The sequence below is a fragment of the Toxorhynchites rutilus genome, chromosome 3 (genome assembly GCF_029784135.1).
Source record: "Toxorhynchites rutilus septentrionalis strain SRP chromosome 3, ASM2978413v1, whole genome shotgun sequence".
NCBI lineage: Eukaryota > Metazoa > Arthropoda > Insecta > Diptera > Culicidae > Toxorhynchites > Toxorhynchites rutilus.
Window position 1 is genome coordinate 309,733,934 of NC_073746.1, and position 26,825 is coordinate 309,760,758.

Sequence of the window (26,825 nt, forward strand, 5' to 3'; positions counted from 1 at the left end):
CGTCAAAATGAGAGAATCGGCAACAAAGATCATCTATCAGCTGTTCGAGGAACTCCGTTTTGAAGAATTCAAATTTCAATTTTATTTTATTTTATTAGAATAAGCACATCGCATTTTCTGTTCGTCGAGGATACGGTCGATATTTGACATGTAAATTCAGCATATTTTTCAATTTGATGTCCGCTGCTACTGCTTCCGCATCCGAGTGTGTTTCCCAAATAGCATTAAATTTTCGTTCGTCTTCAACGTTTTTATATTCGCATATGTGTTCCTGATGCTCTTATCACATTCAACGTAGTCCAGTTCTCATTGTTTTAGTGTATGGTACTGAATGTCGGCAAATGAGAAATTTGGAGAGATTGATGAAAATTGTATCAAAATCCAGCATGTATCCATACAGCCCTTGTGCGAGTGAAATCGTATCACCATTCCACTTGGTGTAACCTAGATACATTTTTCCCAGACAAGTAGAAATTTCTTTATTCTATGTTTCAACTATGTTGATTATCCTAGAGCTGTAGGCCCACTTGACCTTGCACACGTACGGGATCTTCTGCTGCATAAATTTCTTCAACTCGCAATCGCGCTTTGGGAAAGTTCTCTTCAACAGTCCTTTTCGCAAATGGCCTTTTCGCAAATGGCCTTTTCAAAAGCCTATCAACAATATACTGTCCAACAATATCCATATTCTATTCTAAAGAACCTCTTCAGAGTAGAAAGAATGTTTGAAATGGCGAAATGGAGAAAAATTCTAATTTTTCTGAAAAATTCAAACTAAAAAAAAAACGGGAGAGTTATATCTATGATATAACCGCAAGGTTGACGTGGGATTACCTTAGCTTAGCAATCATATGTTTGTATTGACCAAATTCTTGATTGAAGGAAACAATTTCCGAATTCAATATAGCAAAGAATTTTGTGAGTAAAGAGATTGAATAAACGACATGTAAGATCAATTCATGCATTGTGATATATTATGTTCTTCGTTACATGTAAATTCAACGACAGTCCTTTTACGTTTGGTATGATGCCTAGGACAAAATAGGTGAACGGAAGAATTATCAAACGATTATTTTATTGAACATTTCCCTCTGAAGTTTGCATCTCTCAAGCGTACGTACTTCTCGAACCGCGCATTGATTTGATGAACTTCAGGCACTCATTTTCGATTTTAACGATGTACGTCGAACGCATATTGTTTAATCAATAACGCCTATGGTTGGAGCAAATGGATGTCGACATTTTGACTAAACATCAAATGGTATGCGTAAAAATTCAGTGAGCAGAAGATATGAATGCATATCTTTCAATGCAATATTGAATAACCGAGCCAAAGCGTTGTGCTCGTACCTGCTTTTGTAATCCGTGTTAGGAAAACACTTTTCAGAGTAGAAAAAAAACATGCAAGTGCAGAAGTACCCCCGGCTTGCAGGAAACAACAACTTCAACTTTAACTTTTTTATTATAGAGGCTTTTAACTTGAACGTTCATTCGTCTCTAATGTCTGCCCGATTTTCCCAAGTTCCTTAGATTAGAAGACCGTGTTAAGGAAATATATTCTAGTCTTCACAAAAGCAAGCGAGTACAAAAATACTCGCAGTTTGCATTTATTTGCAAAACCAATCTCCCCAGACACCGTGGTTTTGAAGTCTATGTTAGGCAAACACAATTCAGTCGGGACAAAAATGCCCCCGACTTGCATGTATTTGCAATGCCAATTTCCCACGCTCCATGGATTTGAAGTCTGTATTAGGGAAACACATTTCAGTCGGAACAAAAATGCCCCTGACATACATGAATTTGCAATGCCAATTCCCCCCGACAACTTGGTTCTGAAGTCTGTGTAGGCGAAACACATTTCAGCCGGAACAAAAATACCCCCGACTTGCATGACCTGCAGACCTGCATGAATTTGCAATGCCAATTTTCCCAGACACCTTGGTTCTGAAGTCTGTGTTGGGCAGACATATTTCAGTCAGAACAAAAATACCCCCGACTTGCATGACCTGCAGACCTGCATGTATTTGCAATGCCGATTTCCTCCAGGCACCTTGGTTTTAAAATCTCTGTTAGGGAACACATTCCGGTGGGAACAAAAGCTCCCCCTTTTTTCATGTATTTGCAATGCCGATTAACCCAAGGCTGCTTGGTTTCGATGGCTGTGTTGGGGAAACCGTAAAGCGAGCCAATCAAAACGAGGCAGTCAGGGCGTTTAGATAACGCTTAACATTTTACAGTTATTCAACTGTTTATCTGATGAAAAATAAAATTTAATAATGGCGATAGATGCGTAGAATCATTCCCTACCAATTGATGCAAACATCTTTCCGATCCAGTAAGAAATGTTTGAGTTATAAGCATTCAGAATCTTTCATTTTTTCCTTCATGTTCTGTGTTTAGGTTTTCATTTTACCCCCCCATATACTCCGGTTAGACGTAGTCCCACGTCAACAAACATTACAATTTTACTCGCTGCGCCATCTGGTTGTAAGTCTAACGTAAATTCGTAGATTGCGAAACTGAAGCAAGAATCTCCTACATGTGCGAGCAAAGATATGGACGAAGCAGACACTAATGCATTAGCAATTTACCGCTCTATCTATACTTTAATATACAGTCTGTGCACAGGAAAAGTACACCGACTGATGTCGATGACGTAATAAATCATCTGCGCCGCGCAAGCTTTCAGAAAGTCACTATATAAAAGCACCTTACGCATAGCGCGCCGATTGCAGATCTGGATGTTTAGTTGAGGAGATCTGATTGAACCCACAACCGTTCTCTTCTCTTGTGCACAACTTCCACTGCACGAAATTGTTGCCAACACATTGGCAGTTTAGTTAACCGGAGCTTCAACACAATGCCATCAATCCGCGTGTAAATATACGTAATTCTCGTGCAAAAATGAAAGTGCGCGAGCTGGGAGAACGTAGAATAAGTGATAGAAATAGAAACCAATATTTTGCATCCTCGATTCATGCCGTTAGTTTTCTTTACGATCAAGAACGCTTGTGTACACTGGGTAGCCATGTACCTTATGATTTTCATACTTCCCATACGTTTCTTTAATTGAACTATAGTATGGGCTAGAAAGCATAGTAGGGGCGCTTCACTTTTTTTTTATTTTTAATTTTTTTTTTTGTGGAGTGCACGAGGTGCACATATGGATGAGACGCCACTGTATATTATACAAACAAATATCAACTTTCAAAAAAAAAAATTAATCAGCACCAATTTCTATGATGAAAAACAATTTTGAAAAAACGGCCAAATGTAGACGTTTGGTATGCAGTTCAAATTTTTCTCTAGAAAATTCATCTTAAGACATTTGAGTTGCTGGATAAAGTTTTTAAAAGTTTTTTAAAAAGCTATGTCCTGTTTGTTAACAAAAGAATCAAATACTCATTTTTCTGGGAACAAAAGTCACAGGAGGGCTGTGTCCAAGACACGACCGCATAGTTGACGTAGGATTCCATTAGGCTATCTGTTGATTTTGGATATGTTTGAAGAATTACATCATTAAACTCTTTGGTAATGATTTGGTTTTAATATTTGCATATTTTACTGAAATATTTACCCTCAACTTAAAAATATGAAGTTAAAACTTTATTTGATAAATAATCGAGCAATCCAATTTAAGAACCAACGTATCCTGAAATATTGCGTTTTATTATGAAAACGACAATACCGACATCTTTTTTTTTGTTATTTCATGGGGCTATTTTTTGTTTCCATTCGTTAATTTGAGGACTATTTACCTTGCAGCAACATTCATATATCACTCGTTCGCTCGCCTTCCTCTTATACACCGATCACCATACACAGTTCGTTCTAAACTGTATGCACAGTTCAACCAGCGGTCAGTTCGTTCTGAACTGTATACACAGTTCCACCAACGGTCATCGTACACAGTTCGTTCTGAACTGGTTCTGAACTGCATACACAGTTCATCGTTCACCGTACACAGTTCGTTCTGAACTGAACGGTATACTCAGTTCAGCCAGCGGTCTTCGTACACAGTTCGTTCTGAACTGGTTCTGAACTGCATACACAGTTCATCGTTCACCGTACACAGTTCGTTCTGAACTGAACGGTATACTCAGTTCAGCCAGCGGTCTTCGTACACAGTTAGTTCTGAACTGGGCAGTAAAAAAGAACGACCGTTCATTCACTCTTTTTGGTGAACTTGTTATTTTGAACAGTTCATGAACGGTTTGCCCATCTCTAGTTTTCATGTCTCTGTTAGGGACCCGCCGCATGTGTCGTCAATTTCACCCAATCAGAAGTGGGTGATCCCGTTAGTATAGGGATTGAGATTTTTCAATTATTCGATAGTTAGTTTCATGACACATATTATTTTCTTCAATATAAAAAAATGTCATGGAGTGCCGAAATCGATGGAAGCAAAAATGCCATCAATCCATCATGAAATTACTGAGCAATAAGCGTTCGAAATTGGACAATTTTCACGATGTGCTCGATTTTGATTTTCAATTTGTACCCCAATATGTTCCCGAAAGACGTAATCCTACGTCAATAGTCGTTGTTAGCAATGCTACATTCGTGTTTTTTTCAGTATTTCCCTCACTCATCCAACTATCGCTGACTGCACTGCGGCCAGTGAAAAGTAGCTTTTTCTTGTTATTTCCTGTTCCACCCATAAAACATACATCCCTCATACACCAATGATGGAGAGTAAGCGGCCCGCATTTTTTTTCTTTATTCCTACCCGCTTCTATACTGCAACAGTGGCGCTACTGCTGCTGCCCTCCCCGGAATTCGCTCATCTCGTGTTTGCTATCGTTTTGCTTGTTTGTTAGTATCTTCTATTCACTTGAATCGATGCCGGTGCCGCTTGGGAGATTGAGGTTAAAAAAGCATTACCATATGTCTACTGGTTTCTATCGAACTCTGCCATTTATTCCTAATCTTCGTCTGGATGGCATTAACTTGTGATTAATACTCTCTTCGGTTTTTTTTCTCAATCTGACCAAATATTATTCATTCATGCGATCAAATATTATTCATTATTCATTTAGATAAAAATATTGCACGGTTGCATCATCCCGTGATCTATATCTCGTCTTCCAGTGTGCTGCTTGAGTCATCTCCACCCCCACGAACACAATTTTCCCAATAACCCAGTGTTCCAATGTTTGTCATCATCGTCTAAAAGGATTTGTTATTGTTGACGATTGTGAATGAATAATTGCACCAAATGATGCATCCAGAATGTGTGTCGCTTTATTTGACTGATTTTATCACGACTGCGCTTTGATGTGTTTATTTTTTTCGGATTGAAAGATGACAGAGACGATAATTTGCTCCGGCTGTCATTATGGTTAATATCAATTAAAGAGTGGCGGAAGAAAACAATAACTGCGCGCTCCTGGCCGACTGATGAACACAAGCCGCTATGAGTTTGTGTGCCATTGGGCATAGTGGTACGTAATCCACCCACTATTGAGACGAAACCGATATTTACGACAGTTTAAATCTGCTATAAGCCAGAAGTATACTTCGTTAGGCTTTTCCCTATTCATAAACACGGCTCATTGGTGCCAAATGTTGCCGAGCCATTTGAAAATAATTTCAGTTAAAAAGAAATTCATCTCCACCGTCGATTCTGACAGTACATAAAAGGATCTCCGAGCAAAATCAATCGTTTGAGTGGCAGTAAAAGTCGTAACTGTATCAAACTATCCATCAATAATGCTCTCGCATATAATCCATCTTACGTTACTGAACATCTTGCAGATCATTTCACTCAAACTTCACCTTCCTCCAATTACTCCCAATAGTTCTTATCCTACAAAAAAAAAATAAGAATCCTCCCCTCCTTCCTTTGACACAGATCATGACGCGGAGTATAATAAGGAGTTTCCATTTGAGAAGCTTGAATGGGCTCTTCGCGGGGTACATAATTCATTCGCCGGTCCTGGTGATGTCGGTTATCCCCTTCTCAAGAATCGTTCACTAATCGGTATAACCATCCTACTATCGCTTTTCGACAAAGTTTGGGACCAGGGAGAAATCTATGAAAGGACTCATAATTCCTCTCCCGAAGCCCTGTTAAAGACAAAATACTCGCCGACAGTTTTCGTCCAATCACTCTACTGAACTGTAGAGTAGTGCGGGGCAAAAGTGCGCATTGGTAATGTTTAAATAAACGAGCATAAAAATAAGGCAACAGTGTATTCGTTTGACACATTATTACACTAGCAGTTCATACATATAAACAAGATACATTCCATGAAAATGGCAAATAGTTATGAGGTAAAAAGAGTTTTGCGTTGTTTTGAGCTAATTCTTTCAATTTTGGGGATTACGATTTAGTTACCTAAAATAACTGGAAAGTTCGAAACTACATTGTCAAGGAAACCGGACTTACGGACTCACAAGAAGTTGAAGAAACGCACTCCAAAAATGCTAGAAAAGGAGCGCCAGAGGCTTCGGGAGGGAGTCTCGAAGTGTCGGATTGCGACAGACCTCGATATGTCTGAATCAGCTCTGAGGAAGAGACTCATATCAATAAGTGAATTATGATTTGAATCTTCTTTTATTGACATTTCTTCTTCTGCTGGGATGTGCCAGCGAGCACCTAGGGCGGTTCAGACCAGTATCTACGAGTGAGCAGTCTGAGGATCTGGCGAACCATTTCAGAGCACTGGACAAAGCTTTCTATGGTGTTACTCTCAGAAATTTATGGCGCTTGGCGTTTGCGGAAGCCAACAAAACCCAGCACGAATTCAACCAAGTTGCAAGTTGAACTTCTAGCTTTATGAGGAAACATCACCTGTATCTTCGAACCCCACCATAGCGCAACGAAGCAACAGCGCTTCCAAGGCAAAGCGTCGGAATCCTCAGAACCGTAATCCAACATGAGAAAGAAAAATAAACAATTGCATAAAAATAATTCAAAATGAATTTCTAAATATGTTTTTTTCAACAATGATTTTCAAATAAGCAACAATATCGGGAAGAAATGAAAAACCGATTTTTCTTCATTTTTTCAAGAATATTCTAGACTAACCCAAATTGTTGCCAACCAACTCAACAGCAAATTCAATTAACATCATCAATCAGCTTTTTTTTGGTTCCAATAACGTTCCTGTAGGGCCTTCCCACACAGAGATGTTTCAGTTTGAATGAAAAAATACCACTTTGTCTTTGATGATGAATGATTCAATAAAGTTACGATATCGTTCGAATCGTTCATTCTGAGAGTCGCTTAGGATTTTGTACTTCTGATACGATTGCAATCCAATGCTCCTCTAATTTACTCCAAACTTTGAAAAATCGGCTAGAAAAAACGGCTGAACGTATCAATATGAAACGTTCACAGATGTTTAGGGAATACACGGCTGAACGTATCAATATGAAACGTTCACAGATGTTTAGGGAATAAAAATTTGCCTGCAAACATTAGAACTTACTGCGTTATTTGCAGAACCACAGTGAATTTTGTAAAGCACTATGAAAATCCTGTTTTTGGCACTTTTTTTTAAATCGATGCAAAAAATTTAAATAATTTTTTTTCGTCAAAGTAACAAATTATTCTTGTGCAGAATTTATTGGAATTTTCAAAACTGCCTTTCGATTTGCGGTGCGATGGTTCTTTTTTGAATTATTCATCATCAAAGACGAAGGGGTGATTTTTCATTCAAACTGAAATATCTCTGTGTGGGAAGGTCCTACAGGAACGTTGTTAGAAACAAAAAAAAAGCTGATTGATAAGGTTAATTGGATTTGCTGTTGAATTGGGTGACAAAAAATGGATTAGTCCAGAATATTCTTGAAAAAGTAGAGAAAAATTGATTTTTTCATTTCTTCCCGATATTGTTGCCCACTACACCTACACACACCAAGATAAAAATATGTACGTAAAATATTCTAATACCTTAAAGTTCTAGCTCCAAAATGATGCGCGTTCCATCGATATGCGTTGATTTTCCACGAAGATACAGCATGTCAAAAATCAGTTAAAACTAGCTGACCCGGCAAACGTTGTTCTCTTCTCTCTCTTCTCCAATGGCACTAACGTTCCTAGAGGAACTTCGCCGTCTCAACGTAGTATTACTTGCGTCATTTTTATTAGTACTTAGTTGAGATTTCTATGCCAAATAACACGCCTTGAATGCATTTTGAGTGGCAAGCTCTAGAATACGCGTGATCACAGTGCAAGTCGGAGGAAATTTCTTTGACGAAAAATTCCCCCGACCAGAACGGGAATCGAACCCGAACACCCAGCATGCTAGTTATGACGCCAACCACTCGACCAAGGGAGCACGGCAAACGTTGTTCCGCCATATAATTTATTTCTGGAGAATATTTTTGATTAGCAAAAAATAACGAATATATTTCAAGAGTGTTCGTATGTAATAGTTCAGATCTGTAAAATTGATCCAAATGATGATTTTCACTGCGAAACATACATATGCGTACCTCTTACTTTCGAATTTTCTCTTTTTGTTTTAAATATCCTTCTTTTATATATAAAGAAACGCATAGTCATTTTTTTCTAATCATCTTAAATAATTTGGGTGAAGACAAACTCGCAAAATATATGGATGACGTAGATCGTAGATCAGCCATTCTCCCGTGATGATATTTTACACGTACGTGGGAAAATCCGTATTTTATATAAAAAGATATGCATAGTAAATTTTTTCGAATTTTTCTAATCACCTCAAATATTTTCCAAAGTAATCTATCATTGTAATTTGGGTGAAGGAAAAGTCGCGAAATATACGAATGACGCAGATCTGATCAGCCGTTCTCCCGTGATGATATTTTACACGTACGTGGGAAAATCCTTCTTTTATATATAAAGATTTCCGACTTCGCACTCTGTTCCTCTCTCAGAGGCATACCATATAAAGGGTGTGTCACATCAAATTGCATCACGGAAAAAAACGCTGTAGAAATTTAATTTTGAAGAATTATATCTTCAGCTTTCGCTTATAATCAGATAAGAGTGTATAGATCACGTTGGCCATGCTTCACTGTCAATTTTTCGTAAATTTGGAAAAATGTCGTCGAACGAAAAAGAGCGTCGTGAATTAATCCTGTGCACTCATTTAGAGAATCCGGAGTTGTCACATCGGGACATCGGTAAGATGCTGGGAATCGTCCAATCCACGGTCAGCAGAGTACTAAAACGATACTTCGAGAACTTAACCATCGACCGGAAGGTGAAGAACGGCAAAAATGGATGCTCCATCAGTGAAAAAGATCACAAGCGCGTAGTTAAGCAGTTTAGACGTGATCCGAGAAGTTCGGTCCGGGATGTCGCCAATAAGCTGAATTTGTCAAGTTCATTCTTCCAGCGGACCAAGCAGCGGGAGGGCCTGCGTACATACAAGGTTCAGAAGGCTCCTAACCGCGACGAAAGGCAAAACATGGTGAGGAAGACGCGAGCCCGGAAGCTGTACACCGAAATGCTGACGAAGCCGCATTGCCTGGTAATGGACAACGAAACCTACGTCAAAGCGGACTCTCGTCAGCTGCCGGGCCTGTTGTTCTTCTCCGCAGAGGACAAATTCAGCGTTCCGGAGGAGATTCGCAAGCAGAAACTATCCAAGTTTGCCAAAAAGTACATGGTGTGGCAAGCGATCTGCTCTTGCGGAAAGCGGAGCGCCCCCTTCGTGATGACCGGCACGGTAAACGGGCAGGTTTACCTTAAGGAGTGCCTACAGAAGCGCTTACTACCACTATTGAAGCAGCACGAGGGCCCGACCATCTTCTGGCCGGATCTTGCTTCGTGCCACTATTCAAAGGACGTGTTGGAGTGGTACGAAGCCAACGGGGTTACCTTCGTGCCAAAGGAAATGAACCCGCCCAACGCGCCGGAGCTTCGCCCAATAGAGAAATATTGGGCGATTATGAAGCAGGCCCTCCGGAAGAACCCAAAAGTTGTCAAATCGGAGGCGGACTTCAAGAGAAAATGGATTTCTGTTCAAAAAAAAACTACAACCTAACGTTGTACAGAACCTTATGGACGGGGTAAAGAGGAAGGTGCGAGCATACGGGCTTGGGCTCGAAGTATGAATAAAAAGAAAATGCCAAAAGTTGTTGATTAGTTTTTATTTTACTGTCTAAAATTTTCAAAAGGATCGGTCTACTGGGCGAATTTCTACAGCGTTTTTTCCGTGATGCAATTTGATGTGACACACCCTTTATCTCATATCTCATGGCATACCCGATTTCATCTCATCTGGTCATCCGAAATTCAATTTCATTTTCTTAATAGTAAATATAATTTTTATTGGTTCATGCAACAGAGAGATGCGTAAAGATTTATTCACATCAAATTTGAAATAAATCGGTTCAGTAGAACTTGAGATATCGTATTTGCCAGCTTGGTAAAACTAGTGTCAAATAAAACGCGTTTGAATTCTTGAGTCGAAACCAGATTGGATACTGCATTACAAAAATTGCTATAACAAGGAGAGTTTTGAAATCATAAATAGCATGACACGCACACATGATTGTTTTAGCGTTGCCAAAAGTAGATCGAAGTGGTTAAGAAATTATTATGAGGAATAAATTGCTTGTGTTTTGTTCTGGCGGGGACAAACATGAATCATCTTCAACTGTTTCTATAAAACCATCCATCGGTCTCTTTAAGGTTTCTAAAACATTCTACTAAAGAGTTATTAAAAAAAATGATGCATTCTAATGTAATATCCAAAATAATAAAAAGTGAATTTGTTTTTATAACTTTTGGTTAAGAAAGAGCTTCTGTGGATTCAGGAATATGTACGGACATATTCATGACTTTCCGATCGATCTTTTAATTTCCTTGAATTCGAACATTGTTTCCCGGTTAAGAATGACGTCAAAGTGAAGCGTATTGCAAGCCGAATTTAAGCCCCAGTGGCAAGAGATGTGTTTTTCGGTGAACACTGAAGATGGAAGTTTGTTTCGCAACGGTCGTTGTCGCGGTGCCACACTACTAATTTGGTTCTGAATTTCTTTTGTTGCCGTTCTATGATAGATACTGCTTAGTAATAGTTTGTGGAAAAACTACTCGGATATTCAATAATTTCAGATTTTCAGTTTCACTCTAGATAGCCATCAATGAACAGTGCATGTTAGTGTTGAAGTTTTTTTTTGTTCCATGTGCTCAAATCGGCTTTTTACTGCGCGAACGATTATCGCACCCCTAAAAGTTCAAGCATGGTCACTGCTACCGAATATTTGCACTAAAGAATTCAATTTTAAATTTCTATAATATTCGTTCTTGGCGGCATTAATTTTAACTACAGAATATGTTAACAATGCGATCGTGTCTTGGACATCACCTTACTATTTTTTCGGATATTATGGACTTCATATATAACATGTTCAGTACACAAGACCCACTGAGAAATATCATTTCATCCTTGCCTCCAGCTTTGAAATCGGATTCAGGGAAAAGAACAGAAGCTACTCTAAACTTTCAAAGCGAGATCAGAACCGGGCCATAGAGTTTGGAGACACAGGAACGCATAACACCTCGGGAATTGTTTCTCAAGTTCTGCAACGATTTGGGCACCTAGGGCCTGATTACGAACGCCACTTCACGGTGAAAACCAAATGATATAACCATATAACTTCGCATATGCTTAATTTCGTTTTCATCATGAAGTGGCGTTCGTGATCAGGCTTCTAGTTTACCCGAAGAAGACAAAAGAACAAGCTCACTCCGAAGCAGAATATGAAGCAAGATTTCAATTTGCCAGACAACACATTATTTGGAGGGCAGAATGAAGTAGTGTTTTCGACAAGAAAAATTCCGATCATCCCGACTAAAAATTTCCAAGGAGACAGTCTCATGGTCTGGGACGGATTTTTGCGAAGTGGAAAAACTCAAATTTCCGTTTCTGAGAGGCACATTCAGAATATGGAGTTGCCAACTAGTAGCCCGCGAGAAGATTCTACATTTTGCAGTATTTACCAAATATTTTATTTTACGATTTCCAATTTTACTGCGTTTTCGTCATTTAACATAACTATTGAGAATAGTGGTGGGACGTGTTATGATGAAATAAACGTTATATTGGAAGATCTATCAAATACTAGCTGTTTCCTAAATCGGTTTCCAGCTGAAGCTAAAATTAAAAAAAAAAGCGCTTATAGGAATTTCTCGCACTATAATGGTGTAACATTTTATATGTATTTTTTTCTATTATAGAAGCTTCGAACTACGAATCCATTCGCCTCTAGCTTCATGAAAGTTTCGCACAGTAACAGGGCACACAAACATTTGGCTCCAAAAGTCCACAGTGTTTTATACATAAAGTCATGATAATAAGTCGTAAACGGTTGATTTTACTCAATCAACATAGAATTCCTTGGTTAGATGTGACAGTTCAGAAGCAGAACACAGACAGTATGTGCAGAGAAGAGAAGTGGAACTTGAGGGAAAAAAGTGGTAATGATTTGTGGTAAGAAAATGTAAACAGGGAAAAAATTGACAGATGGTTTACGCTCTAAAAATTGAACAGAATGTTGAGATGTCTGTAAAACGGTGGGAGACATCATATATAAGGTGGGAGGTTCGTACAGTAAGTTACATTTAATGCGGCAATTTGCTAATTGGACAGACCTGTAATGCGACACGTTTGATTGGACGTTTTTACCTCTAAGGCCGAGGTGACACTGGATCGGAGTACACACGAAAACTTGATTGTGCGATAACTGACGAAGAGAAACAAACAATTTAGTTCGAAAATTCGCTCCAATGTGGCACTGAGTGGTGTTTCGGCATGTCGCATTCAATGTAAATTACTGTATATAATGTTATCGTCATCATGATAAACACGCATCTTCATGGTAAACACAATAAATTGAATTATTACAGAATTATACGAATTAATGATGTATGTACGCTTAAAATATAACATAAACATATGATTTCTGGATAAATCTCTTTTTTTCCGTTTCGAACACACTCCGTAAAAAGCCATTTTATAGCGCCCTCTAGTCCAAAGCAATAAAACAACAAAAAACGACTACAATGAAAAATCAATATCAGTTTTTGCGGGTTCAATATTCAATAATATATTTTGATAAAAGACTAGCTCATTGGCTTCAATTTGATATGTAATAAATAATTAATTCAGTGCTTCAAATGTTATGAATTTTCAAAAACAGCCATTTTTGGGAAAAAAAAAGTGGACGAAAATTGATTTTTCGGGCCACCCTAAGATGAAAATGGCACCACGGCAGTGGAACTTCATACAAATCACTCGTCGAAAAGTGTCTCCTTTTTCACCGCTTGTTTACATCGACGAATATATTTTTTTCCACTATGTTTCGTAGGAGAGTGTATGCATACTGACAAATTTCTACTACGAGGTGTTTAATGAAGGATGAAAGGTGGGAATGTTTATGTTTATATATGATGTATCGTACGATTTAATTGAATGCATAAAAAATGTCAACAAAACTGGGGTTAAGCACCTTTTTGAATTTGAACAAATATTGATAAGAGATTCCCAGCAATTATTGATGTTTATTGCGTGATTTGGTTACTGCATAAGTTGTTTGAAACGAAGGTTTAGTGTAATGATTTCATTTTGAAGATTATATTCACAAACATACAAGTATGATTAATATAAATTGTATGTATATGATGCGCCTGCCAACCCATACATGCAAACGTGGAGGCTATATGCATACATCCTAGAAAAACTTAAATCGTATAATTATCGTTTATATTACATCATATGACCCATATACATGTATATGGCCTCCAATTTCATATGCATATGCCAGTTATACACATCATACAAGTAATGTGTCTTGGAGGTATGTATATCGCCTCCAATTTTAGATTTTTGACATAGGACTACGTCTTACATTAAGGGTGCCAAATCAGAAAACAGGTCACGTTTTTATGAAATAAAGTTAACGTTAATAACTATTTTTTTCTACGAACGGATTTAAACGATTTACATACCAATCAAATTGGAAATTTTCTTAGATTTTTTGTTTGATATGCTATACATCACAATCCCATAGTCTGTATATGGTTTAAATTGATGAAAATTGGAAGCATTCCCATTTTCCCTTACATTTGTTCTGTCCGTTTGTGTGCTTTCCCGAACAGAGCTGTCAATAACGGGTATCTTATGCAGCCGCTAGAACAGAAACAACGAAGGGGGATAGCGGAAAGAGAAAATTTGCGAAGTAAACTCCACCATTGCTTAATAAGTAAGCTGTCGCTAGCGTATAAGTATTGCATCTCCTCTGACGAAAACTCTCAGAATCTTTCTGTGCCCGAAACAACAAAGGTCGCTTATTCTGCTCGTTTTGTGAACTCAAGCTGTGAACGCTAGCGAATATTTCACTGAATGCATCTGGCATTGCAATTAACACAACCATCCAAGTCATGGCAAAGAAGGCGAAAGAAGAGAAGAGTGCAAATGATTATAGGTCGCTTCTAAACATCGATGTATGGTTTTTTGTGTGTTGCTCGTTTTCGTTGCGCGAAACATAGAAACTTAGAGAAACTTTGTTGACGGTTTTGACCGAGAGTCGAGAAACGATTTTTCATAAACGGTCATTCTCACGATGTTTCATTTTTAGCACTGCAACTGTGTGCATATGTTAGACGCGTGTTTGATGCTTTTTGAATGACGATGCACTTTTTCTTTTGAATTATAGACACTTGAAACTCAGACAGTTCATTCGTCTTTGATGGCGATGCACGGAAGATGCCTCTCGTTAATATTCAGTGCAATGCGTGCATTGATATAAAGAAACAAATTGCGACATGTGACCAATTAGTGTATTGTTCTCGCAAAGGCAAAAAATGATCGTTGCTTCTCGAAATGATTCTACAAAACTACGCAAGCCAATAAACCTTTTCAAAGTCCCCGGAACTTTTTACTAAAGTTATTTATTAAATTTCGACGTATTCGCAAATAATATTCGAAATGATAAACCATCAAATTTCAAATGAAAAAAGATTGCGTAGTCCTATGTTCCAAGCGGTCGTATCTCGGATACAACCCCTCGAATCTTTTACGATTTAATGTTTGCTGGGCAGGCCCGAAGGCAATTTTAAATTGTTAAAATATGAATGAAATTTTTTACTTCATGTTATTTGATAACTCAAAACATGTAGTACTGAACTTTATTTAACCATTTCTATATAAATTTTGCGATATTTCCACTAAAGCACAATAAACAAACAGTAATGACGTATCCGATTGCAACTCTTTCGTATCACATGTAAGATCTTTAATTGCCCTAAAATCATATTTCAGATAGCCATACGAGATAGCTGCGGCTTGATAATCCAAACAACCGGAGTTCAAATCCCATCGGAGCATTTTTACAACCGTCGACACCACTCATATCAAACATTTATATCCCTAAAAGTCAATTGATTAATTCCTTTTTGTACAAACATAAATGTTTATAAAGGTTCTATATACATACAAAAATGGTGATTCCCCAGGCCGAACATTTTACTTTAATATTTTCCGCCATTTTTTTTATGGCAGTGATGAATCGTATATTCGTATGACAACAGACTTATTATGTTATTAGGTATTGCCTAATAACCTTGCATGTACAGTAGTGGGACACAAATAATTGGACATTTTCATCTCTAATTGGATATTTTGTAAACATCGAGTTTGGTACCCAAAGTATGGCCCCCGATTGAACGTTGCCACCAGATGTCGACATTGTACCACTATCATCGTGAATGTCCGATTACAGGCCAATCACCTCTAATGCGACACTGAGTAGTGCCTCGGTATGTCGAGGATTAGATGCAACTTACTGTACATGCTCTTTGGGCGCATCATATACCACCCAAAATATCAGATATTCGATGCTCTATATACGATTTAATGTTTGCTGGGTTGGCATACTTGGCAACTTGGTTTGTCAAGTTCATAATCTCATGTTTACAGTTTTGAGTTAAGTGCAATTGAATGACGAAGTGTCTAATTTATTTTTGTCACTATGTTTATCAGAACGCAAAAGACCGGCAAACAGATAATCTTTCGTTCTTAAAAGTTAAAAATAAAAAAAAACAACTTTAACTTTCACTTTTCTTGAAAACGGAAATATTCGGACTTAAAAATAATTTTTAAAGTATGATTCCAAACATACATGTATTTACAAAAATCTATAACAATTATTATAATTATCAAGAACGTTTTCCGCCATTCGTTTTTTGATTGTCTGTAGTAATTTGTATATACGCATGACAATAGTCGTACTAGATGCATGTATAAGTCGTATATTCATCCAATCCAATAATCGTGAGAACTGTTGCAAGTGGAAAATAAATGTGTGCGTTGCCTATGATGCGAACATAAATAACAATATAATACAGTAATTTAAATTTAATACGACATGCCGAGGCACCAATCAGTGTCGCTTTGGAGGCGATTTTGGTCTGTAATTGAACATTGGCGATGTGAGTGGTACAGTGTCTACGTCTGGTGGCAACTTTAATGTGGCGCCATAATTTGGGCCCCGAACTCGATGTTTACAAAAATGTCCAATTAAACGTGTCACATTACAGGTCTGTCCAATAATATAAACGTCGCATTAAACGTAACTTACTGTATATAAACAATATTTATTCCCAGCTGTTTTGAGGCACCTCGCACAAATTGACAATATCATTCAGTTGTCAGTGCAAGTCGGAGCAATTTTTAGAGTAAAAAAAAAGTTCACTGTTTACATAAAAGCAATCTCGAATCGGTCCCACTTTTTTGCTTGAAGTTACTATCCCCTGATGGCACCCTAATTAAAAAATGATACGGGTCTAATGTTTTGCGATAAAGAACAAAATTACCACTTTTGACGAAATCTGAGAACCACAATATCGGTTTGGCATGGAATAGCTGTAATAATATAATAATAACATAATATAAGTGTCATTAACTTCTTTGAATAGTGTATGTGATATAATTCACTTTATATATTTATATATATATATTTTTGAATGAAAACATTTGTCAAACGAACTGCAAAACTAAAACATTTTATACTGTGCTTTTATCTTTTAGATTAACATTCGAAAAAATGGCATTTAAACAACAGAATAAAACTGACATACAAATATGAAGGATGATTGCTTTTTGTTGGCGCGTGCTCCACTCAAAATAGCGAACCGCCAATTAAAAAGCGCTCCAACTAAAAAAATGCAAATAAGCGAATGTGTACTGAATGTATAGTTATATTTTTTCCAATATGTTTTCGGATATCACCATCGTAAGTGTATTATTTTTTATATATAATTGAATTTTATCAGATAATATTTTTTTCTATCATTACATATCCTACAATCGAAGACACTTTATGTGGTTTTTTGGTTACTGCTAGGCATGTTTGCGGATTCATAGAACGATAAAATTCCATTTGGTATGTCGATCTATAAAATAAGCTCAATGGTTTGGAAGTTAAGAAATTAAAAAAACACATAAAACTCATGATTTCTTCCAAAAAATCATAACTTTTCAACCATTTAGCCGATTTCAAAAAACGACATATCAAATGATATCTTATTCTTCTATGAATTAACTTCAATCTGCTATTCAATTAACTCAGAACTTTAATTATAAAACTGAGAAAATTTTCCACAATTCGTTCTTTCAAAACAAATTTCTATCTTATCGCAATTTTAAATCTCTTAAATGGAACTGTCAAAATGATAGATCTAAGAACGAAAAGCAGTGGAAAAATTGACAAATAGTGGGAGTTAAAGGTTAAAGCAAAGATAACCATGGATTTTTAATAATCATATCAGAAAAATTATTGGAAAACACATTCCTTTTTTAATTTTTTCAAATTTTGATAAAAATGCACTGAATAGTTGATATAAGGACAATAATAATATTTGAATAAACTTATGTAATTATGAACATGTTTATATAAACCTTCCCATCTTATCATTCTTCATTAACACTCCTATACTCACGCATTGGTCTGTCAGGCCGAGAAATCAATAATTCGTTCATTTCTCAGAAAATATCAACACTACGGCTTTGCGATTCTCTCTAGCATCGTTATTCGTCGTTCGTCATCGTTTAGCGTATCGCATGTGTTGGTAAAAAGGGGACGTGTGCCACTTTTTTAACACTTTCGGTCTGACACACCGACGCGAGTATAGGAGTAACTTTTTTGGACAAGTGATTTTTTTCATATTCTAAAATATTGCTGAATGAAATGTATAAATTAATGTTGGTGACGAAGAATATTTATTGCATATAATGGATAAGATCATTACCGGACTATTCTTATTTGACTTCAGTCCCTTTTGTAACTGGATTGAACGGATCCATATACAGTCAACAACTCCCAAATATCCAAAGGGACCATCGAGTAAGGGAGGTATCGAGATACAGAACATTTTTTCCTAATTTTTTTTTATGTCTTAAATTGTCATATATTAGGGTAAGTGTCCCAATCAATCAAAAATCGCGATTTTTAATCCACTGTACTTATAAAAGTCACTTAAATTTCACCTTAATGCTGAAAGGTTAATTTTTTTTCTTGAAATTATTCATATTTGAATTATAAAAAAAAATTTTTTTTCAAACTGTATACAATCGAGTCCAAAATTTTACATAATCGAATCATATATAATCGAGTTTGTATATAATCGAGTCCGACTTGCACGAGGCACTAGGTTAACAAAGAAAATATTGATTAAGTATGTTACTCAAACTGAATTGTAACGATCACGCAGGAACAGTTCAATCACAAAGAAATGTTCGAATAGTTTCACAGGAACATTTTCAGTTGATTCCAATATTCCGGACATATTCTTCAGGTTTGATTTAACGTTTGAATTAACATCTCAATAGAACTACAATAGAACTATCTTCAGAGTTTTTCTCAGGTTTTTCAACACTTTCTAGTATATCGGTATCTGGCATCAGATCACAGCAAATTACGTTTTGGTCCTTTTTGCACTAATTATTAAAAGACATTGAGCAATCGAACGGTATTGTACCGTCGACATCGCTCACGACACATTAATTATGTCAGCGGAATATCACTCCCGTCCATGTTGGTTGTGCTTTAAAGTTAGGATTTCCCAGTTTCTGGACAAATTCTCAAGCCATATCCCGAAGAATAGAAAAGGGGTAAATTATTTTGTCTAGCTTGACAAGACAAAAATTCATTGACCGCTCCAGCTTCTCGATTCTGACCAACCTTATATGCTTTTGGTCTAGATACAATTTTCCATTCCGATTCCATTTTTACTTTAGTTTGAGTAGTGTTGATACCGCACTTTGTGCAATACTGAAATTATTTGCAGCTTCAGCCCCTTTCCGTCCATATTTTTCGACCTGCTCGATGATGCTCAAACCTTGCGCAATGGTTAGCGTTTTGATTGTTCGCTTGAAAGGTTTCTCGTGGTTTTCCATACTTGAAAAGAAATTGTTTGATGACACGAACACTCCGTCTTCACTTTCAAGGGCAATTGAAATCTGAGGTAATAACGCACAAAAACATGTACGCGAAAATCAATCGAGTTAGGGAGGTGGAAATCCATGGAAAAATTAATCAAAACACATCGAGTAAGAGAGGCATCGAGTTAGGGAGGTATCGTGTTATGGAGAGAAGAATGCTTGTAAAATCGAAGGTGCCATGAAATCCATCGAGTTAGGGAAAATATCGAGATACAGAACATCGAGTTAGGGAGAGTTGACTGTATTAGCAATTCGTCGATATATTCGTCGTTACATTCATACGTTCGAAAGCAAAATATAAATGTTTGACTTTCGTATAGTTATTCGCTAAATATAATGGTCATACACACACTTGTGAGAGAATGTTACTTGTGGAATAATTGTAAACCGTAAATTATAAACTAATCGGTGGCTTATGGTAATTTTTAACAGTTACAGTTTCGGGGATATTTTTTTATAATGGACAATATATTTTCTATCATCTTTTTATGCTCCATCTAAAAAAAGGCATCAATTTCTAGTTTACCAAGAATACAGAGACAAAGAATATTAGAAATATGTAAACTTTATATTCCAGAACCTTTATCATCTGGTAATTATCTAGAAGGTCGCTATACATTCTTCTCTTTGATAAAAGACCCGAAAAATACGCAACAACTGCATGAAATGTAAAAAATATGTTTGTTTCGAGCATGTGGTTATGCTATGTTCTGATTCTTACTTCAATGAAACCACAATCGATTAATACGTTTTTATGTTGTTTTATAGCTCTTTATACTTCCATGAATTATATTCAGTTGCTTACTTTTAATTATAAACAGTGAAAAATTCGAACTTCGTTATTTGTGTTGGAGTATCAAAAATTACTCTGTTTTGAGAAAGCTGGATTAGATGACTATTCAAACATAATAAAAATGAAGAAAACATATCTTAGGTAGCCGTGATCCTGATCTTCTGCTTCATCTATACCTGTTCCTCAGAAACGCCGATGTCAACGTTTAATGATGTTTCCTTCGTTGTGTCCCCGTTTCATATCCCTCCTATCCAAACGATAAACTTTTACTTAGTCGCGGCAATACATACACACACTCTTTACAGATACACGGGCCAAAGGTTGTGCAGTCCACTGATCATTCAACAAGAGCCAAAGGTTGTACCGCTTATGACAACTCTACACGAGCTGATGATTGCGCCGGCTAGTGACCATTCTATCCTGGATTCCTCGAGTCGAGAAAGACGCACCACGCTAGATATGGGGTACAGACTAGGGGGGCGTTGCTGATTAATGGTCAGCTGCATCCCAATAGGAGGTATCCCGTGTCGGGCACACGTACAGAGCATCGAAGACTGCAACATACCAATTATGAGAACACTTGTAATACTAACCTCGAGCCAACCGCGAGTAATCGGTTACATATTACTAACATAGTTGTAAGCAAACATTGTAGAAAAATTGAACTCCCGGCCCCGTTAGGCTGACGCCATATGAGCCTTAATAAAAATATATATTTTGGATAAAAAAAAATATTTTTTGGAGTTTTTTTCATTGAATCATACCCTCTTCTTCAAATAAATGCCAATAAAGCCTGAAAAAGACACAATGGCAACATTACAGAGAAGTTCAATTTTCGGTCTGTGACACCGTGCGCGAGTATACGTGTTATAATTTTGCACGCGAGTACAGGAGGGTTAAGGACCTTGCGTCAAGACAGCTAGAAATCGATAGAACTCTAGAACTAGTTCTAGAACTTTCAAATCAAGTATGTCTGAAAAAATGTATTCTTCATGGAAACAAAGATTGAAAATGTGGACACTTTTTAGTCAGTGAATTGTATGGAGTTCCTCTGCTGTGGTAGGTGATTGAATATCCAAACTACCTTCATAACATGGTTTGTATGTTTGATATCCAGACTTATTCGATTTAAAATAGATTATAAAAACGAGATATCGCTGTTGCTTTTTAAAACGTAATTTTTTTTCAATAAGTCTTCGATGTTTTACGATTTTCTCGCGTGAGCTGCTCTAACATATTTCAAATAGATTATTTGTCTGAAAACGTTGAATTGGAAATAACATTTTCCTAGATTCATTCACATTTCAACGCTGATCATACCAAACCGTACACGCGCGAATGATGGCTATGCTTAGGAACTTCTTGTATTTATTGCGATTTTGTGAGAGGATTACCTTTCGGCACATGACGAGCGATGGAATAAAATCAGGGGAAAAAACACAACGATGAATAGAAAAGCAACTTTGGGAAAAATGGACTCGAATTTGAAAGGGTCAATTAAAAATCATCACACCGTTTGAATGGAAAGAGTGAGGGACCGTTGGTTGAATTGAATAGATTGAAAAATTAGACAATGTATCAATGTAGCAATAAAAATGGAACAAGTTTAATCCTACCTTCCAGCAGACGCTGTATCAAGTTGTCCACGTCTAAATCGTAGTCAGACATTTCCTTCGGTTAGTTGAGAACCGTCACTACACCACACAGCTTCCGGTGCCAAAAAAAAATAAACAAATAAACAGTATCTTCCTCCACGCGAGTGTCGCCTGCGGCGTTAAGAATAGACCAGTTCCGCTCTAGAAACACTGCGCTCCTCCGTTTGATGATGACGTCAACCTAATTCGCTTGGCTCTCGAACGCTTGCCTCCACTGAAACTCGCAGATTTTATTCACTTTACACTCGAAGATTTTCCTCCGTCCTGCGGTCAAATTTCATGTGAAAATTTTCTTCCGATCTATTCGCACTAACCAAATCTTGCACTCGCTAGATAAAGAAGACAGAGAGGGAGGAAAACATTGAAAATCGAGACAAATACAGCAAAAAAAAAAGTAGCCGGACCGATCCGCGATGTTTATTAATAACTATATCCTCTTTTTTTTCTTCCGATTGCTCTCGCTTGGATCGTGTTGCTTGTATTTCGCCTCGCCAACTGTGTTTATTCTTCAACTTTTCACTTCAAAATTTTCCCAACCATGACTAACATTTCATCGCGCTATTTACATGAACAATTTGCATAATTTGCATCGGAACATCACACTTCGATGCAATACATGAATCTCCACTGCGAGGATTGATATTATTGTTGTTGGTGCGCAGCATATGCCAACAGCAGTAATTTGTTTTTTTTTCTTCGTTTTGTGCAACTATCAGGAACTATCAGTATGGTATTCTTTTTCTAAAACAAAATAAAACTTTCAAACAATTCAACACCATCTGTCAGAAAGGCGATATATTCGACGATTCGTCACCCGTTTTGGGTGTTATGTTTACAAATGCAGAGAAAAACAACTGCACCCACAGTTATGCACCATACGGATTTTTCCATCCAAATTCCACACCCTTTGCAAATTGGAGACCGATTATTTCGCGAGATCCATAGCTCCAAATTCGCACACTGAAGGAAAAGAACGCATGAACTATTCTTCGCACACACACACACACACACACACACTCACATTCACGGGTCCAAGAAACCGAGAAAAAGCAACTACAGGCGGCAGAAACAAAAAGAAAACGCGGCGCGGTTCACTATCCCTTCTTTTTTTTTTTTTTGGTCGACTGTCGTCGTCACGCTCGGCACGAATACTTTGCTACTTGTCGCGAAAAATGCTAGCAATCGAATGAAAGGCGTACACCGCAGATGCGACTGATAGCGCGCCGATCAACACTCTGCTAGCGGAAAATCTGTACGTTTTCCTATTTCCAAGTGTGCGCATTTGACACCAGCCGAACAAATGAGTGGACTATTACTGCACGTTTTTCTGTCAATCTGTGGCCACTTGACAGTTGAGCGGTGCATGTTTAGGCCAAGGCGCGTAGAAGTATATCCTAAGGTGGGCCAACTTGCTAAAACCACTCTTCAGCCATCTTGGAAATCTACTGTGTTTTGTTTGTAAACAAAACACAATACGCTAGTGCCGAAGCTCGCTCCTGATCAGTCTGTCTCTTTCACGCTTCAAGGAAATAATTCCCCTTCTGCTTTCTTCCGTACTGTTTTCATATACCGCTCCCCTAACCAACTTAGTGACGAAACGGCCTCACCTAGTACCATAGACCCGTCTTGGTTTAGGCTACGATAGGGCTGTGCTCCCGAATGCAATTTTACCACCTGGGTAGCGTCTTTAGAAAACCTCAAGTCCTGTAAAAAAGGTAATGTAGATGGTCGAGTTTCGAGCGACATAGTATGCGCTGCCATAACTATTTCGCAAATAGTGACGTCAGTCGTTGTGCTTATCTTTGATTGCCCACCGCATGCATGTAAAAATGCTATTTTCAGGATGTAACGTACATTTTTGTAGAGCTCCCGCTGAATATGAAGCTAATGTGATAGCGTGAAGTGAATATTTGTAAAATCACATCGAAAAAGACGGATTAAAGAAATGTTTCCATGTGCCATTTTCACTTCCCCACGTTCATAAAAAACAAACGAAGTTTCATTATTTCACCGTTATGAAGTTGATATTTCAAAGGCTCTCAGTGTTGGTGTGTATGTTGTGAGATAATAATCGCCAATTAATCAAAATTTCACCGAAAATGTTACTGCTTTCGAGAACCAAGAATACGACTGCTCTCTGGACCTGTTTACCACACGAATTATCGAAATAAGCCACGATATAATTGTCATCTGTTAAAAACAACTAGTTGAATGATTTACAGATGTTCCATTCAGGGATTAGAATTTTGACTCAAATTGTCATGCAACCGTAAGTACTTTCAACATTGTTTTGTTTCTTCCATATACATTCCATATTGAATGCAAATAATTACGACACGATATTTGGCTTGCCAATACAGATACACTTCGCCTACTGCTCCACCCCTATATGTACCTCATTGAGAGAACCTCTATTGAACTGACAGGAGCTAACATATCGAGTATCCCACTGACATTTTCCCTTTGTTTTCACATGAATTGGGTATCCCACTGACAGTTTTGCTTGAGATTTCGCTAACGATCCTAGCATCAATCATAGCACCCGGCTGAGTTTTACAGACATGTCTGTGAATTACGGATGTTCCATTCAGGGATGCCAGGTGATTCTTTCAAATGTCTTTATCTAAGACAAGACCAAGGCGCCAAGAAGTATATCCTAAAGGCCCATTTATACGTTGCTAGTAGCTGACTTGACAGAGAGCAGCTACTGGACCGGTGAACTCACTTGACAATTTGTTGACTCGCCTTGTCTGTTCACACAGTGTGAGCTACTGACGAGGAACTAGATACTACAGCATTGGCTCACTAGGGATGCCAGATGTTTTTTTTTTCAAATTTTCATCAAATTGTCAGAAACAGCAATCAGGTCCAAATTTGACAGATGATTGATCCGAAATCGACTTCTCTATTGGCAGTTTTCGTCTCAGGTTTTCAGTTGCATTTATCATTACACAATTTTATCGCGAAATACACGCTGACCGTGTATAAAAATGTTTTGTGCTGAATTTCTTTGAACTGAAGGTACTATCCGAAAAAGCAGAAACGGAAAAGGATTTGGGCCAGGAATTGGATGCAAGGAAAAGGAGCAACAAATATAATATTGAAGGAACTCTACAATACAACGCTAAGATACACTCATATGAGAGATGCTATACCCACAAGAGTAAAATTAAAAAATGACATTGATGTGCCTTTCTTTTGGAATATTGTTCAGATTGTTGTCGATTTCTCGAACGCATCCTTAGCTAAGATAATTCACGATCTGAACCCGACTTTACTGCAGTGCAGCTACTCACACCGTGTGAACACATCATGCCAGTGTCATGTGTGATCCGGCGTGCGAGCTACTTCAAAGTTTTTGATTTTACTCGCACTCGCATCCAGGGATGCCAGGTGATTTTTTCAAATGTCTTCACATGGTACGAAAAAATGTCTTCAAATGTCTTCACAATCATATCGGAGGAAACTAAAATCGATAACTTACTTTTGAACAAAGTATGATAGCTTATTCAATGTTTATTCTAATTGGTAGAAGAACTGGTACAAATTCGGTACCCCATTTTGTTTTTTTGGACTTAGCTCTTAGGCAGTGCTAGGAATTTCTTCATATTACGTCAGCTTATGAAGGGATCTATTGGGGGCATTTCCCCGCAAACCGATTTCAAAAATCTTGATTTGGCTCGGAGCTTTGAGCATAGAAGTGAAACAACTCAAATTCGAGTACCCGAGATGTCTGGGTATAAATTTGGCACCCCATTTTTTTATTTTTTCAAAATAAAAGAATCGTCCTGAAAACAATGAAAAATGTATTTTTTGACGTTTTCATACAAAATAAAAGTGAAGTACACTATCTTACGTAAATTAACTCAACTTTGACGAAAAAGTATGCAATTTTACAAAACAAAGAGGAAAAAAACAACGATTTTTTCAAGAAAAAAGTGAACAAATTCCATCTCGATTTATTTCTAACTAAAAAAGTAAAACGAATCAAAAGCCTTTACAAAAGTCGCAAGCGTAGTAATCAGTCTCGCAATCGGTGCAGGCGGAATGGGACCGATCTTTAAAGGTTTGTTTTATCCCCAAATCGGGCGAAATATAATTTTGCTGCATGGACATGCAATACTTAGCATAGTGTATCATCAACACTATGTTTACATTGGGGGTGCCAAATTACCCGCATACCGAATTTTCACTTTGGAATGAAATCTATGAAATTTGTGATTAAAATCTCGATACACTTACTCGAATTCGTTGAAGAACATCAATTTCTTGATCCAAATCAGCTTTAATATTTAAAATCGGCTCACTATTCGATTTTTAATGATTTTTCAAAAGACGCACATGAAAAATTTTCGAGATTTCAAAAACAAAAAAACTTGAAATTTTTTAAAAAACACAGATATTTAGGGTTTTTGGCATCTGACGTTTGTTACTACATTACTAGAACACTTTTTTTATTCACCACCAGAGTGCTCATTACCGCCGGAGATCCGGGTGGGTACCAAATTACCCACGGGGTACCGAATTTGTACCAGTTCCTCTATTGTTATGCAGCGCATTTCATTAAACTTACCTCGAGGTTTTGAAGTTTATTTCAATAAATGTGAACAAAGAATATATTCCACAACTGCGAACTAAATCGTATGAGTTTAGAAATTATAATTGGCTTGATAAACCGTTAATTGGATGAATATAGCCCCAGTTCTTTCACAAAAACGGAACTGTGATAACTCAATTTATCAGGTTTGAAGATTTGGTTGTACCTAAAACCATATACATGAAACTAATTATTGAAACGGTATGTAAACGGAAAACCTTCGATTTGGGGAGTGGTCTTTTGAAACATCTAGATCTAGAATCTATTGTACAGTATAGGCCCAAAATAATAAAAGTACAATATCACAATCATTAGAATTCTCGAGCTACGCTATCATACTG

The 26,825-nt window shown here is 37.4% G+C and overlaps 1 protein-coding gene across 8 annotated transcripts in view; it reads right to left on the bottom strand.

Annotated features, from left to right (window-relative positions):
- Positions 1–23,205, bottom strand: part of LOC129780450 (serine/threonine-protein phosphatase PP1-beta catalytic subunit) — a 179,503-nt gene extending 156,298 nt beyond the window's left edge. For 2 of the 8 annotated variants that reach the window (XM_055788747.1, XM_055788740.1), the window contains exons 1-2: positions 22,909–23,080; positions 21,849–22,216 (exon numbers count right to left, since the gene is read on the bottom strand). In XM_055788747.1, the coding sequence (XP_055644722.1) occupies positions 21,849–21,900 (52 nt within the window). In that variant the 5' untranslated portion in view covers positions 21,901–22,216; positions 22,909–23,080. The other 6 variants (XM_055788745.1, XM_055788743.1, XM_055788741.1 and 3 more) reach the window with 6 other exon arrangements.
- Positions 23,206–26,825: the final 3,620 nt, after the last annotated feature.